The sequence below is a fragment of the Oncorhynchus gorbuscha genome, unplaced genomic scaffold (assembly GCF_021184085.1).
Source record: "Oncorhynchus gorbuscha isolate QuinsamMale2020 ecotype Even-year unplaced genomic scaffold, OgorEven_v1.0 Un_scaffold_1109, whole genome shotgun sequence".
NCBI lineage: Eukaryota > Metazoa > Chordata > Actinopteri > Salmoniformes > Salmonidae > Oncorhynchus > Oncorhynchus gorbuscha.
This window is the reverse complement of record NW_025745987.1, coordinates 155,259-172,270: the sequence shown is the minus strand read 5'-3', so window position 1 is coordinate 172,270 and position 17,012 is coordinate 155,259. Positions and strand designations below refer to the sequence as shown.

Below are 17,012 nucleotides of genomic sequence, written 5' to 3'. Positions count from 1 at the left end.
TAATTAAGTACAATTCTAGCAAATTAGTTCGCAATGAGCCAGGCTGCCCAAACTGTTGCATATACCCTGACTCTGCGTGCACTGAATGCAAGAGAAGTGACACAATTTCACCTCAAATCAAATTTTATTTGTCACATACACATGGTTAGCAGATGTTAATGCGAGTGTAGCGAAATGATTGTGCTTCTAGTTCCGACAATGCAGTGATAACCAACAAGTAATCGAACTAACAATTCCAAAATTAGCCACTTTAACTATGCCACTTTGTCTACACACTCATCTCATATGTATATACTGTACTCGATACCATCTACTGTATGCTGCTCTGTACCATCACTCATTCATATATCGTTATGTACATGTTCCTTATCCCCTTACACTGTGTATAAGACAGTAGTTTTGGAATTGTTAGTTAGATTACTTGTTGGTTATTACTAAACTGTCGGAATTAAGTTATTAAGTAGCATTGTTTAAAGTGGCTAGTGATATATTTTACACCAATTCCCATTATTAAAGTGGCTAGTGATATATTTTACATCAATTCCCATTATTAAAGTGGCTGGAGTTGGGTCAGTGTCAATGACAGTGTGTTGGCAGCAGCCACTCAATGTTAGTGGTGGCTATTTAACAGTCTGATGGCCTTGAGATAGAAGCTGTTTTTCAGTCTCTCGGTCCCAGCTTTGATGCAGCTGTACTGACCTCGCCTTCTGGATGATAGCGGGGTGAACAGGCAGTGGCTCGGGGTGGTTGTTGTCCTTGATGATCTTTATGGCCTTCCTGTAACATCGGGTGGTGTAGGTGTCCTGGAGGGCAGGTAGTTTGCCCCCGGTGATGCGTTGTGCAGTCCTCACTACCCTCTGGAGAGCCTTACGGTTGTGGGCAGAGCAGTTGCCGTACCAGGCGGTGATACAGCCCGACAGGATGCTCTCGATTGTGCATCTGTAGAAGTTTGTGAGTGCTTTTGGTGACAAGCCAAATTTCTTCAACCTCCTGAGGTTGAAGAGGCGCTGCTGCGCCTTCTTCACGATGCTGTCTGTGTGAGTGGACCAATTCAGTTTGTCTGTGATGTGTATGCCGAGGAACATAAAACTTACTACCCTCTCCACTACTGTTCCATCGATGTGGATAGGGGGGTGTTCCCTCTGCTGTTTCCTGAAGTCCACAATCATCTCCTTAGTTTTGTTGACCCGGTTAATATTGCCTGCTAACCTACATTTCTTTTAGCTAAATATGCAGGTTTAAAAATATATACTTCTGTGTATTGATTTTAAGAAAGTCATTGATGTTTGTGGTTAGGTACAGTCGTTAAACGTTTGTGCTTTTTTCGCAAATGCGCTTTTGTTAAATCATCCAATGTGTAGTGTAACTAGTGATTATGATTGATTTGTTTTTTATAAGAGAAGTTTAATGCTAGCTAGCAATTTACCTTGGCTTACTGCATTCACGTAACAGGCAGTCTCCTCGTGGAGTGCAACGAGAGGCTGGTGGTTAGAGCGTTGGACTAGTTAACTGCAAGGTTGCAAGATTAGATCCCCTGAGCTGACAAGGTAAAAATCTGTCATTCTGCCCCTGAACAAGGCAGTTAACTCACCGTTCCTAGGGCGTCATTGAAAATAAGAATGTGTTCTTAACTGACTTGCATAGTTAAAGGTAAAACAATATATTTTTTAAAATCAGCACCCAAAATTACTGATTGTTATGAAAACTTGAAATCGTCCCTAATCAATCGGCCATTCCGATTAATCGGTCGACCTCTAATAGTGACATCACAAGATCTATACAGAACACACGGTCACATAAACCAATTCTCTCGTTCACCGTCAGATCAACGTCTGTCCACAACGTCCAAAATCATTGGCACCTTGACAAAGACTAACTAAAAAGATAGTAAATCATTTCGACATGTTTCTTAGATTGATTTTCGTTCTGATCCAAACTCATTTATTCTGTCAGGACAAAACGACAGCTGGTGTTCTGATCCAAACTAATTTATTCTGTCAGGACAAAACGACAGGTGGTGTTCTGATCCAAACTAATTTATTCTGTCAGGACAAAACGACAGCTGGTGTTCTGATCCAAACTAATTTATTCTGTCAGGACAAAACGACAGCTGGTGTTCTGATCCAAACTAATTTATTCTGTCAGGACAAAACGACAGCTGGTGTTCTGATCCAAACTAATTTATTCTGTCAGGACAAAACAACAGCTGGTGTTCTGATCCAAACTAATTTATTCTGTCAGGACAAAACAACAGCTGGTGTTCTGATCCAAACTAATTTATTCTGTCAGGACAAAACAACAGCTGGTGTTCTGATCCAAACTAATTTATTCTGTCAGGACAAAACAACAGGTGGTGTTCTGATCCAAACTAATTTATTCTGTCAGGACAAAACAACAGCTGGTGTTCTGATCCAAACTAATTTATTCTGTCAGGACAAAACAACAGCTGGTGTTCTGATCCAAACTAATTTATTCTGTCAGGACAAAACAACAGCTGGTGTTCTGATCCAAACTAATTTATTCTGTCAGGACAAAACAACAGCTGGTGTTCTGATCCAAACTAATTTATTCTGTCAGGACAAAACAACAGGTGGTGTTCTGATCCAAACTAATTTATTCTGTCAGGACAAAACGACAGCTGGTGTTCTGATCCAAACTAATTTATTCTGTCAGGACAAAACGACAGCTGGTGTTCTGATCCAAACTCATTTATTCTGTCAGGACAAAACGACAGCTGGTGTTCTGATCCAAACTAATTTATTCTGTCAGGACAAAACAACAGCTGGTGTTCTGATCCAAACTCACTCATTCTGTCAGGAAATATTTACACAAGTCAAAAAGAAAACAAAGATGATGTACTTTCCAGAAGAGAGAGAGATGTGCGTGTGTTAGGTCTGTTTGAGTGGTGCAGCAGGTAGACTAGCTGAGGCCTGGGAGAGAGAGGGTGTGTGTGTGTTAGGTCTGTTTGAGTGGTGCAGCAGGTAGACTAGCTGAGGCCTGGGAGAGAGAGAGGTGTGTGTGTTAGGTCTGTTTGAGTGGTGCAGCAGGTAGACTAGCTGAGGCCTGGGAGAGAGAGGTGTGTGTGTGTGTTAGGTCTGTTTGAGTGGTGCAGCAGGTAGACTAGCTGAGGCCTGGGAGAGAGAGGTGTGTGTGTGTTAGGTCTGTTTGAGTGGTGCAGCAGGTAGACTAGCTGAGGCCTGGGAGAGAGAAGAGGTCTGTTTGAGTGGTGCAGCAGGTAGACTAGCTGAGGCCTGGGAGAGAGAGAGAGAGTGTGTGTGTTAGGTCTGTTTGAGTGGTGCAGCAGGTAGACTAGCTGAGGCCTGGGAGAGAGAGGGTGTGTGTGTTAGGTCTGTTTGAGTGGTGCAGCAGGTAGACTAGCTGAGGCCTGGGAGAGAGAGGTGTGTGTGTGTTAGGTCTGTTTGAGTGGTGCAGCAGGTAGACTAGCTGAGGCCTGGGAGAGAGAGAGGTGTGTGTGTGTTAGGTCTGTTTGAGTGGTGCAGCAGGTAGACTAGCTGAGGCCTGGGAGAGAGAGGTGTGTGTGTGTTAGGTCTGTTTGAGTGGTGCAGCAGGTAGACTAGCTGAGGCCTGTTCCAGGAAGGACAGGGGTCCAGGTGGTGGGAGATCTGACGGTTTGCGATGCTGGACACTGACATCCTCCAGAACCTACAGACAGAACAGACATGATATTACCTACAGACAGAACAGACATGATATTACCTACAGACAGAACAGACATTAACTACAGACAGACATGATATTACCTACAGACATGATATTACCTACAGACAGAACAGACATGATATTAACTACAGACATGATATTACCTACAGACAGAACAGACATGATATTAACTACAGACAGAACAGACATGATATTACCTACAGACAGACATGATATTACCTACAGACAGACATGATATTACCTACAGACAGAACAGACATGATATTACCTACAGACAGAACAGACATGATATTACCTACAGACAGACATGATATTACCTACAGACAGAACAGACATGATATTACCTACAGACAGAACAGACATGATATTACCTACAGACAGACATGATATTACCTACAGACAGAACAGACATGATATTACCTACAGACAGACATGATATTACCTACAGACAGAACAGACATTACCTACAGACAGAACAGACATTACCTACAGACAGAACAGACATGATATTACCTACAGACAGAACAGACATGATATTACCTACAGACAGAACAGACATGATATTAACTACAGACAGAACAGACATGATATTACCTACAGACATGATATTACCTACAGACAGAACAGACATGATATTACCTACAGACAGAACAGACATGATATTAACTACAGACAGACATGATATTACCTACAGACAGAACAGACATGATATTAACTACAGACAGAACAGACATGATATTAACTACAGACAGAACAGACATGATATTACCTACAGACAGAACAGACATTACCTACAGACAGAACAGACATGATATTAACTACAGACAGAACAGACATGATATTACCTACAGACAGAACAGACATGATATTAACTACAGACAGAACAGACATGATATTAACTACAGACAGACCAGACATGATATTACCTACAGACAGACATTAACTACAGACAGACATTAACTACAGACAGACATGATATTAACTACAGACAGACATTACCTACAGACAGACATTAACTACAGACAGACATGATATTAACTACAGACAGAACAGACATGATATTACCTACAGACAGACCAGACATGATATTACCTACAGACAGACCAGACATGATATTACCTACAGACAGAACAGACATGATATTAACTACAGACAGAACAGACATGATATTACCTACAGACAGACATGATATTACCTACAGACAGACATGATATTACCTACAGACAGAACAGACATGATATTACCTACAGACAGAACAGACATGATATTACCTACAGACAGAACAGACATGATATTACCTACAGACAGACCAGACATGATATTACCTACAGACAGACATTACCTACAGACAGAACAGACATGATATTACCTACAGACAGAACAGACATGATATTACCTACAGACAGAACAGACATGATATTACCTACAGACAGAACAGACATGATATTACCTACAGACATGATATTAACTACAGACAGAACAGACATGATATTACCTACAGACAGAACAGACATGATATTACCTACAGACAGAACAGACATTACCTACAGACAGACATGATATTACCTACAGACATGATATTACCTACAGACAGAACAGACATGAACACCAGACAGACTACAGACATGATATTACCTACAGACAGAACAGACATGATATTACCTACAGACAGAACAGACATGATATTACCTACAGACAGAACAGACATGATATTACCTACAGACAGAACAGACATGATATTACCTACAGACAGAACAGACATTACCTACAGACAGAACAGACATGATATTAACTACAGACAGAACAGACATGATATTACCTACAGACAGACATGATATTACCTACAGACAGAACAGACATGATATTAACTACAGACAGACCAGACATGATATTACCTACAGACAGAACAGACATGATATTACCTACAGACAGAACAGACATGATATTACCTACAGACAGAACAGACATGATATTACCTACAGACAGAACAGACATGATATTACCTACAGACATGATATTACCTACAGACAGAACAGACATTAACTACAGACAGACATGATATTACCTACAGACATGATATTACCTACAGACAGAACAGACATGATATTAACTACAGACATGATATTACCTACAGACAGAACAGACATGATATTACCTACAGACAGACATGATATTACCTACAGACAGAACAGACATGATATTACCTACAGACAGACATGATATTACCTACAGACAGAACAGACATTACCTACAGACAGAACAGACATTACCTACAGACAGAACAGACATTACCTACAGACAGAACAGACATGATATTAACTACAGACAGAACAGACATGATATTACCTACAGACATGATATTACCTACAGACAGAACAGACATGATATTACCTACAGACAGAACAGACATGATATTAACTACAGACAGACATGATATTACCTACAGACAGACATGATATTACCTACAGACAGAACAGACATGATATTAACTACAGACAGAACAGACATGATATTAACTACAGACAGAACAGACATGATATTACCTACAGACAGAACAGACATTACCTACAGACAGAACAGACATGATATTAACTACAGACAGAACAGACATGATATTACCTACAGACAGAACAGACATGATATTACCTACAGACATGATATTACCTACAGACAGAACAGACATTACCTACAGACAGAACAGACATGATATTACCTACAGACAGAACAGACATGATATTACCTACAGACAGAACAGACATGATATTACCTACAGACAGAACAGACATGATATTACCTACAGACAGAACAGACATGATATTACCTACAGACATGATATTACCTACAGACATGATATTACCTACAGACAGAACAGACATGATATTAACTACAGACAGAACAGACATGATATTACCTACAGACATGATATTACCTACAGACAGAACAGACATGATATTACCTACAGACAGAACAGACATGATATTACCTACAGACATGATATTACCTACAGACATGATATTACCTACAGACATGATATTACCTACAGACAGAACAGACATGATATTACCTACAGACAGAACAGACATGATATTACCTACAGACATGATATTACCTACAGACAGAACAGACATGATATTACCTACAGACAGAACAGACATGATATTACCTACAGACATGATATTACCTACAGACAGAACAGACATGATATTACCTACAGACAGACAGACATGATATTACCTACAGACAGAACAGACATGATATTACCTACAGACAGAACAGACATGATATTACCTACAGACAGAACAGACATGATATTACCTACAGACAGAACAGACATGATATTAACTACAGACAGAACAGACATGATATTACCTACAGACAGAACAGACATGATATTACCTACAGACAGAACAGACATTACCTACAGACAGAACAGACATGATATTACCTACAGACAGAACAGACATGATATTAACTACAGACAGAACAGACATGATATTACCTACAGACAGAACAGACATGATATTACCTACAGACAGAACAGACATGATATTACCTACAGACAGAACAGACATGATATTACCTACAGACAGAACAGACATGATATTACCTACAGACAGAACAGACATGATATTACCTACAGACAGAACAGACATTAACTACAGACAGAACAGACATGATATTACCTACAGACAGAACAGACATGATATTACCTACAGACAGAACAGACATGATATTAACTACAGACAGAACAGACATGATATTACCTACAGACAGAACAGACATGATATTACCTACAGACAGAACAGACATGATATTACCTACAGACAGACATGATATTAACTACAGACAGAACAGACATGATATTACCTACAGACAGAACAGACATGATATTACCTACAGACAGAACAGACATGATATTACCTACAGACAGAACAGACATGATATTACCTACAGACAGAACAGACATGATATTACCTACAGACAGAACAGACATGATATTACCTACAGACAGAACAGACATGATATTACCTACAGACAGAACAGACATGATATTACCTACAGACAGACATGATATTACCTACAGACAGAACAGACATGATATTACCTACAGACAGAACAGACATGATATTACCTACAGACAGAACAGACATGATATTACCTACAGACAGAACAGACATGATATTACCTACAGACAGAACAGACATGATATTAACTACAGACAGAACAGACATGATATTAACTACAGACAGAACAGACATGATATTACCTACAGAGAGAACAGACATGATATTACCTACAGACAGAACAGACATGATATTAACTACAGACAGAACAGACATGATATTACCTACAGAGAGAACAGACATGATATTACCTACAGACAGAACAGACATTACCTACAGACAGAACAGACATGATATTAACTACAGACAGAACAGACATGATATTACCTACAGACAGAACAGACATGATATTAACTACAGACAGAACAGACATGATATTACCTACAGACATGATATTAACTACAGACAGAACAGACATGATATTACCTACAGACAGACATGATATTACCTACAGACAGAACAGACATGATATTACCTACAGACATGATATTAACTACAGACAGAACAGACATGATATTAACTACAGACAGACCAGACATGATATTACCTACAGACAGACATTAACTACAGACAGACATTAACTACAGACAGACATGATATTAACTACAGACAGACATTACCTACAGACAGACATTAACTACAGACAGAACAGACATGATATTACCTACAGACAGACCAGACATGATATTACCTACAGACAGAACAGACATGATATTAACTACAGACAGAACAGACATGATATTACCTACAGACAGAACAGACATTACCTACAGACAGAACAGACATGATATTACCTACAGACAGAACAGACATTACCTACAGACAGACCAGACATGATATTACCTACAGACAGAACAGACATGATATTAACTACAGACAGAACAGACATGATATTACCTACAGACAGAACAGACATTACCTACAGACAGACCAGACATGATATTACCTACAGACAGAACAGACATGATATTAACTACAGACAGACCAGACATTAACTACAGACAGACATGATATTACCTACAGACAGAACAGACATGATATTACCTACAGACATGATATTACCTACAGACAGAACAGACATGATATTAACTACAGACAGAACAGACATGATATTACCTACAGACATGATATTACCTACAGACAGAACAGACATGATATTAACTACAGACAGAACAGACATGATATTAACTACAGACAGAACAGACATGATATTACCTACAGACAGAACAGACATGATATTACCTACAGACAGACCAGACATGATATTAACTACAGACAGAACAGACATGATATTACCTACAGACAGAACAGACATGATATTACCTACAGACAGAACAGACATGATATTAACTACAGACAGAACAGACATGATATTACCTACAGACAGAACAGACATGATATTAACTACAGACAGAACAGACATGATATTAACTACAGACAGAACAGACATGATATTACCTACAGACAGAATTAACTACAGACAGAACAGACATGATATTACCTACAGACAGAACAGACATGATATTAACTACAGACAGAACAGACATGATATTACCTACAGACAGAACAGACATGATATTACCTACAGACAGAACAGACATGATATTAACTACAGACAGACATGATATTACCTACAGACAGAACAGACATGATATTACCTACAGACATGATATTAACTACAGAGAGAACAGACATTACCTACAGACAGAACAGACATGATATTACCTACAGACAGAACAGACATGATATTACCTACAGACAGAACAGACATGATATTACCTACAGACAGAACAGACATGATATTACTACAGACAGAACAGACATGATATTACCTACAGACAGAACAGACATTACCTACAGACAGAACAGACATTACCTAGACAGAACAGACATGATATTACCTACAGACAGAACATGATATTACCTACAGACAGAACAGACATGATATTACCTACAGACAGAACAGACATGATATTACCTACAGACAGAACAGACATGATATTACCTACAGACAGACCAGACATGATATTAACTACAGACAGAACAGACATGATATTACCTACAGACAGAACAGACATGATATTACCTACAGACAGAACAGACATGATATTAACTACAGACATGATATTACCTACAGACAGAACAGACATGATATTAACTACAGACAGACCAGACATGATATTAACTACAGACAGAACAGACATGATATTACCTACAGACAGAACAGACATGATATTAACTACAGACAGAACAGACATGATATTACCTACAGACAGAACAGACATGATATTACCTACAGACAGACCAGACATGATATTAACTACAGACAGAACAGACATGATATTACCTACAGACAGAACAGACATGATATTACCTACAGACAGAACAGACATGATATTACCTACAGACAGAACAGACATGATATTAACTACAGACAGAACAGACATGATATTACCTACAGACAGAACAGACATTAACTACAGACAGAACAGACATGATATTAACTACAGACAGAACAGACATGATATTACCTACAGACAGAACAGACATGATATTACCTACAGACAGAACAGACATTAACTACAGACAGACATGTTATCGTGATGCTGGACCAGACAGATTACCTACAGACCTGACATTATGTCACCTATATATCTTAAAAGGGTTTTCATCAATTTGATATATCCTTGAAGCCCATTCAAAAACAGAATGAGACAGGATCCAGGAAGTGATGTGGCACTGAGCCACCATGGCCTTTTCTCAATTAGATTTAATCAACTCCTCCGTCCGCTCTCGTCTCCTTTCCAAAAAGGTCAAAGGTAAATCGAGGAGAGAAAGTGGACTACAACGCGCTTGTATGAAATGAGACTCCTCCACAGGTAAATGATGTTTCCAGGGGTCGCAACATGAAAGGTGTAAAGTGATAGACTAGTGTATAGTTGTACAAGACATTTCAGGATAAAAGGAGAAGTAGCGTATCATTTCTCCTCCCAGAAAACAAAGGGCTAGTGTCAGATTTCAAAAGTCTTCGGTGAAAGACTCATGTGGAATACACTTGTGCTTCCTGGTCAAAAGGAGGCTATGGAGGACTCTACTTCCTGGTCTAAAGGAGGCTATGGAGGAGGGGAGGACTCTGCTTCCTGGTCTAAAGGAGGCTATGGAGGAGGAGAGGACTCTACTTCCTGGTCTAAAGGAGGCTATGGAGGAGGGGAGGACTCTACTTCCTGGTCTAAAGGAGGCTATGGAGGAGGGGAGGACTCTACTTCCTGGTCTAAAGGAGGCTATGGAAGAGGGGAGGACTCTGCTTCCTGGTCTAAAGGAGGCTATGGAGGAGGGGAGGACTCTACTTCCTGGTCTAAAGGAGGCTATGGAGGATGGGAGGACTCTACTTCCTGGTCTAAAGGAGGCTATGGAGGAGGGGAGGCTATGGAGGAGGGGAGGATTCTGCTTCTTGGTCTAAAGGAGGCTATGGAGGAGGGGAGGACTCTACTTCCTGGCCTAAAGGAGGCTATGGAGGAGGGGAGGACTCTACTTCCTGGTCTAAAGGAGGCTATGGAGGAGGGGAGGACTCTACTTCCTGGTCTAAAGGAGGCTATGGAGGAGGGGAGGCTATGGAGGAGGGGAGGACTCTGCTTCCTGGTCTAAAGGAGGCTATGGAGGAGGGGAGGACTCTACATCCTGGTCTAAAGGAGGCTATGGAGGAGGGGAGGACCCTGCCTCCTGGCCTAAAGGAGGCTATGGAGGAGGGGAGGACTCTACTTCCTGGTCTAAAGGAGGCTATGGAGGAGGGGAGGACTCTGCTTCCTGGCCTAAAGGAGGCTATGGAGGAGGGGAGGACAGCCTTCTGTTGGCCTACAAACACATTTACACACTCCTCAACAACTTATCAGTTTCCGGGTCACGGAGGACGTACCTGCTGCCAGTGGTGCAGCTTAGACAGGTGTTTCTGAACTAGCAGCTCTTTCCTCTGGAGTTCATTCCGCAGCTCAGACACATCCTGGAGAGAAGAGAGAGGGAGAAGAGATGGACCAGCTGTTAACAGCAGAGGGAGGCTGTCCTAACACCAGAACAGAGAAGAGATGGACTAGCTGTTAACAGCAGAGGGAGGCTGTCCTAACACCAGAACAGAGAAGAGATGGACCAGCTGTTAACAGCAGAGGGAGGCTGTCCTAACACCAGAACAGAGAAGAGATGGACTAGCTGTTAACAGCAGAGGGAGGCTGTCCTTACACCAGAACAGAGAAGAGATGGACTAGCTGTTTGTTAACAGCAGAGGGAGGCTGTCCTTACACCAGAACAGAGAAGAGATGGACTAGCTGTTAACAGCAGAGGGAGGCTGTCCTAACACCAGAACATCCCCATACTAGTGAAGTTTCCCCTTCGGCACAGATCTAAGATAAGCCTCCCTCCCCCAATCCTAACATTAACCATTAGTGGGGAAAATGTAACACTGACCCAAGATCAGCATCTAGTGGCGACTTCACCCTAATCCATATAGAGCCATCAAATTCTAGAACCCATTTCCACTGGTTTTTCTCCCCCATTGTTCCCCTCCAATCAGGGCCTGATTTAGACCTGGGACACCAGTCATTGTTCCCCTCTAATCAGGGCCTGATTTAGACCTGGGACACCAGTCATTGTTCCCCTCTAATCAGGGACCGATTTAGACCTGGGACACCAGTCATTGTTCCCCTCTAATCAGGGCCTGATTTTGACCTGGGACACCAGGTGGGTGATTCCCCTCTAATCAGGGCCTGATTTAGACCTGGGACACCAGTCATTGTTCCCCTCTAATCAGGGCCTGATTTAGACCTGGGACACCAGGTGGGTGATTCCCCTCTAATCAGGGCCTGATTTAGACCTGGGACACCAGGTGGGTGATACCCCTGGTATACAGTATCACCTACCTCTTTGACCACCTGGTCGGGTTTCTGGACTGATAACTGAAGACGCTTCTGCAGGAAGAAACATTCTGTCTGTCTGGCGACATCCAGAAACTTCTGAATACACTGATCCACACCTGGGGAGACAGACAGGTTAGAGAGAGACAGGTTAGAGAGAGAGAGAGACAGGCAGGTTAGAGAGAGACAGTTTAGAGAGAGACAGGTTAGAGAGAGAGAGACTGAGAAACAGACAGGTTAGAGAGAGACAGAGACCGAGAAACAGACAGGTTAGAGAGAGACAGGTTAGAGAGAGAGAGAGACCGAGAAACAGACAGGTTAGAGAGAGACAGGTTAGAGAGAGAGAGAGACCGAGAAACAGACAGGTTAGAGAGAGAGACCGAGAAACAGACAGGTTAGAGAGAGACAGGTTAGAGACAGACAGGTTAGAGAGAGACAGGTTAGAGACAGACAGGTTAGAGAGAGAGAGACTGAGAAACAGACAGGTTAGAGAGAGACAGAGACCGAGAAACAGACAGGTTAGAGAGAGACAGGTTAGAGAGAGAGAGAGACCGAGAAACAGACAGGTTAGAGAGAGACAGGTTAGAGAGAGAGAGAGACCGAGAAACAGACAGGTTAGAGAGAGAGACCGAGAAACAGACAGGTTAGAGAAAGACAGGTTAGAGAGAGAGACCGAGAAACAGACAGGTTAGAGAGACAGACAGGTTAGAGAGAGAGACACAGACAGACAGGTTAGAGAGAGACAGACAGGTTAAAGAGAGACAGGTGAGAGAGACAGACAGGTTAAAGAGAGAGATAGACAGACAGGTTAGAGAGAGAGACAGACAGACAGGTTAGAGCGAGACAGGTTAGAGAGACAGAGACAGGTTAAAGAGAGAGAGACAGAGAGGTGAGAGAGAGAGACAGGTTAGAGCGAGAGACAGGTTAGAGAGAGAGATAGATACAGACAGACAGGTTAGAGAGAGAGACAGACAGGTTAAAGAGAGAGAGACAGACAGGTTAGAGAGAGACAGGTTAGAGCGAGAGACAGGTTAGAGAGAGAGGCAGACAGGTTAGAGAGAGAGAGATAGAAACAGACAGACAGACATGCAAGTCAGTTAATTTTAGATAAGCAAAGTAATAAAATAAATATCAAACTGTTTACAATGCTAACTGCCCCAAGGCTAGCCAACTCTCCTCCTGAATTACTGGACGTGCAGGCATTTGCTACAGCCCTGCTGTAAAACACCTGCTTCTACCAACCAGCTGCTCATCTGGACCCTGATTGGCTAAATCAGGTGTTAAAACAAGGCTGGAGCAAAACCATGCATACCCTGTCGCTATCCAGGAGGATGGTTGTTGGTCACCTAGGATCTCGTCTGGGAGATCTTTTGGGTCGTGAACTTTACTGGTCTCACCTGTCCGAATTTCCTCCTGGTCGGTTCCGTTCACGTAGTCTTGACTCACTAGGGACGCAAAGCAAGCCTGCTGACACAAGACAACTGGTTAACAGTTCATTCCGTTAGCTATACCACGGCTAGCTAGTATCATTCCGTTAGCTAGTATCATTCCGTTAGCTATACCACGGCTAGTATCATTCAGTTAGCTAGTATCATTCCGTTAGCTAGTATCATTCCGTTAGCTATACCACGGCTAGCTAGTATCATTCCGTTAGCTAGTATCATTCCGTTAGCTATACCACGGCTAGTATCATTCCGTTAGCTAGTATCATTCCGTTAGCTATACCATGGCTAGTATCATTCAGTTAGCTAGTATCATTCCGTTAGCTAGTATCATTCCGTTAGCTAGTATCATTCCGTTAGCTATACCACGGCTAGCTAGTATCATTCCGTTAGCTAGTATCATTCCGTTAGCTATACCACGGCTAGTATCATTCCGTTAGCTAGTATCATTCCGTTAGCTAGTATCATTCCGTTAGCTAGTATCATTCCGTTAGCTAGTATCATTCCGTTAGCTATACCACGGCTAGCTAGTATCATTCCGTTAGCTATACCACGGCTAGCTAGTATCATTCCGTTAGCTATACCACGGCTAGCTAGTATCATTCCTTTAGCCAGTATCATTCCGTTAGCTAGTATCATTCCGTTAGCTATACCACGGCTAGCTAGTATCATTCCGTTAGCTAGTATCATTCCGTTAGCCAGTATCATTCCGTTAGCTAGTATCATTCCGTTAGCTAGTATCATTCCGTTAGCTAGTATCATTCCGTTAGCTAGTATCATTCCGTTAGCTATACCACGGCCAGCTAGTATCATTCCGTTAGCTAGTATCATTCCGTTAGCTATACCACGGCCAGCTAGTATCATTCCGTTAGCTATACCACGGCTAGCTAGTATCATTCCGTTAGCTAGTATCATTCCGTTAGCCAGTATCATTCCGTTAGCTAGTATCATTCCGTTAGCTAGTATCATTCCGTTAGCTAGTATCATTCCGTTAGCTATACCACGGCTAACTAGTATCATTCCGTTAGCTATACCACGGCTAGCTAGTATCATTCCGTTAGCTAGTATCATTCCGTTAGCTATACCACGGCCAGCTAGTATCATTCTGTTAGCTATACCACGGCCAGCTAGTATCATTCCGTTAGCTAGTATCATTCCGTTAGCTAGTATCATTCCGTTAGCTATACCACGGCTAACTAGTATCATTCCGTTAGCTAGTATCATTCCGTTAGCTAGTATCATTCCGTTAGCTAGTATCATTCCGTTAGCTAGTATCATTCCGTTAACTAGTATCATTCCGTTAGCTAGTATCATTCCGTTAGCTAGTATCATTCCGTTAGCTAGTATCATTCCGTTAGCTATACCACAGCTAGCTAGTATCATTCCGTTAGCTATACCACGGCTAGCTAGTATCATTCCGTTAGCTATACCACGGCTAGTATCATTCCGTTAGCTAGTATCATTCCGTTAGCTAGTATCATTCCGTTAGCTATACCACGGCTAACTAGTATCATTCCGTTAGCTAGTATCATTCCGTTAGCTAGTATCATTCCGTTAGCTATACCACGGCTAACTAGTATCATTCCGTTAGCTATACCACGGCTAGCTAGTATCATTCTGTTAGCTATACCACGGCTAACTAGTATCATTCCGTTAGCTAGTATCATTCCGTTAGCTAGTATCATTCCGTTAGCTATACCACGGCTAGCTAGTATCATTCCGTTAGCTAGTATCATTCCGTTAGCTAGTATCATTCCGTTAGCTATACCACGGCTAACTAGTATCATTCCGTTAGCTAGTATCATTCCGTTAGCTAGTATCATTCCGTTAGCTAGTATCATTCCGTTAGCTAGTATCATTCCGTTAGCTAGTATCATTCCGTTAGCTATACCACGGCTAGCTAGTATCATTCCGTTAGCTATACCACGGCTAGCTAGTATCATTCCGTTAGCTATACCACGGCTAGTATCATTCCGTTAGCTAGTATCATTCCGTTAGCTAGTATCATTCTGTTAGCTATATCATTCGTTAGCTAACTAGTATCATTCCGTTAGCTAGTATCATTCCGTTAGCTAGTATCATTCCGTTAGCTATACCACGGCTAACTAGTATCATTCCGTTAGCTAGTATCATTCCGTTAGCTAGTATCATTCCGTTAGCTATACCACGGCTAACTAGTATCATTCCGTTAGCTAGTATCATTCCGTTAGCTAGTATCATTCCGTTAGCTATACCACGGTATCATTCCGTTAGCTAGTATCATTCCGTTAGCTAGTATCATTCCGTTAGCTATACCACGGCTATCATTCTGTTAGCTATACCACGGCTAGCTAGTATCATTCCGTTAGCTATACCACGGCTAACTAGTATCATTCCGTTAGCTAGTATCATTCCGTTAGCTAGTATCATTCCGTTAGCTATACCACGGCTAGCTAGTATCATTCCGTTAGCTAGTATCATTCCGTTAGCTAGTATCATTCCGTTAGCTATACCACGGCTAACTAGTATCATTCCGTTAGCTAGTATCATTCCGTTAGCTAGTATCATTCCGTTAGCTAGTATCATTCCGTTAGCTATACCACGTTAGCTAGTATCATTCCGTTAGCTATACCACGGCTAGCTAGTATCATTCCGTTAGCTATACCACGGTTAGCTGTTGCTCTCGTAGCTAGTATCATTCCGTTAGCTCGTCTACCAGAGCTAGTATCATTCCGTTAGCTATACCACGGCTGGTTGCCCTGTTCCCCGGAGTTGGGGCTCCAGATAGTAGTCCCGGCTGACCCGGGCCGCCGACAGGGTGAGGACCAGCGGACTGCTGGCCGGGGAACATCCCGCTGCCCATGGAGGAAGACATACTGGATGGT

General features: G+C 41.8%; 1 protein-coding gene across 1 annotated transcript; it reads right to left on the bottom strand.

Moving 5' to 3' along the window:
• Nucleotides 1-3,455: 3,455 nt before the first annotated feature.
• LOC124021424 (mediator of RNA polymerase II transcription subunit 28-like) lies at nucleotides 3,456-17,002 on the bottom strand. The gene is made up of 5 exons (XM_046336613.1): nucleotides 16,844-17,002; nucleotides 14,104-14,170; nucleotides 12,713-12,825; nucleotides 11,719-11,802; nucleotides 3,456-3,663 (listed from the first exon to the last, which is right to left on the bottom strand). The coding sequence occupies exons 1-5, from the start codon at nucleotides 17,000-17,002 to the stop codon at nucleotides 3,544-3,546; spliced, it is 543 nt and encodes a 180-aa protein (XP_046192569.1). The 3' UTR covers nucleotides 3,456-3,543.
• Between the last annotated feature and the right edge of the window lie 10 nt (nucleotides 17,003-17,012).

What these genes read in the sequence shown, in the direction of transcription:
- LOC124021424 (XM_046336613.1), bottom strand. Translation starts at nt 17,002, where the DNA reads ATGTCTTCCTCCATGGGCAGCGGGATGTTCCCCGGCCAGCAGTCCGCT. An exon ending in ACGGAATGATACTAGCTCTG is followed by an intron (nt 14,171 to 16,843) that starts GTAGACGAGCTA and finishes TTGTGTCAGCAG; the next exon opens with GCTTGCTTTGCGTCCCTAGT. An exon ending in CCGACCAGGTGGTCAAAGAG is followed by an intron (nt 11,803 to 12,712) that starts GTAGGTGATACT and finishes TCTTCTCTCCAG; the next exon opens with GATGTGTCTGAGCTGCGGAA.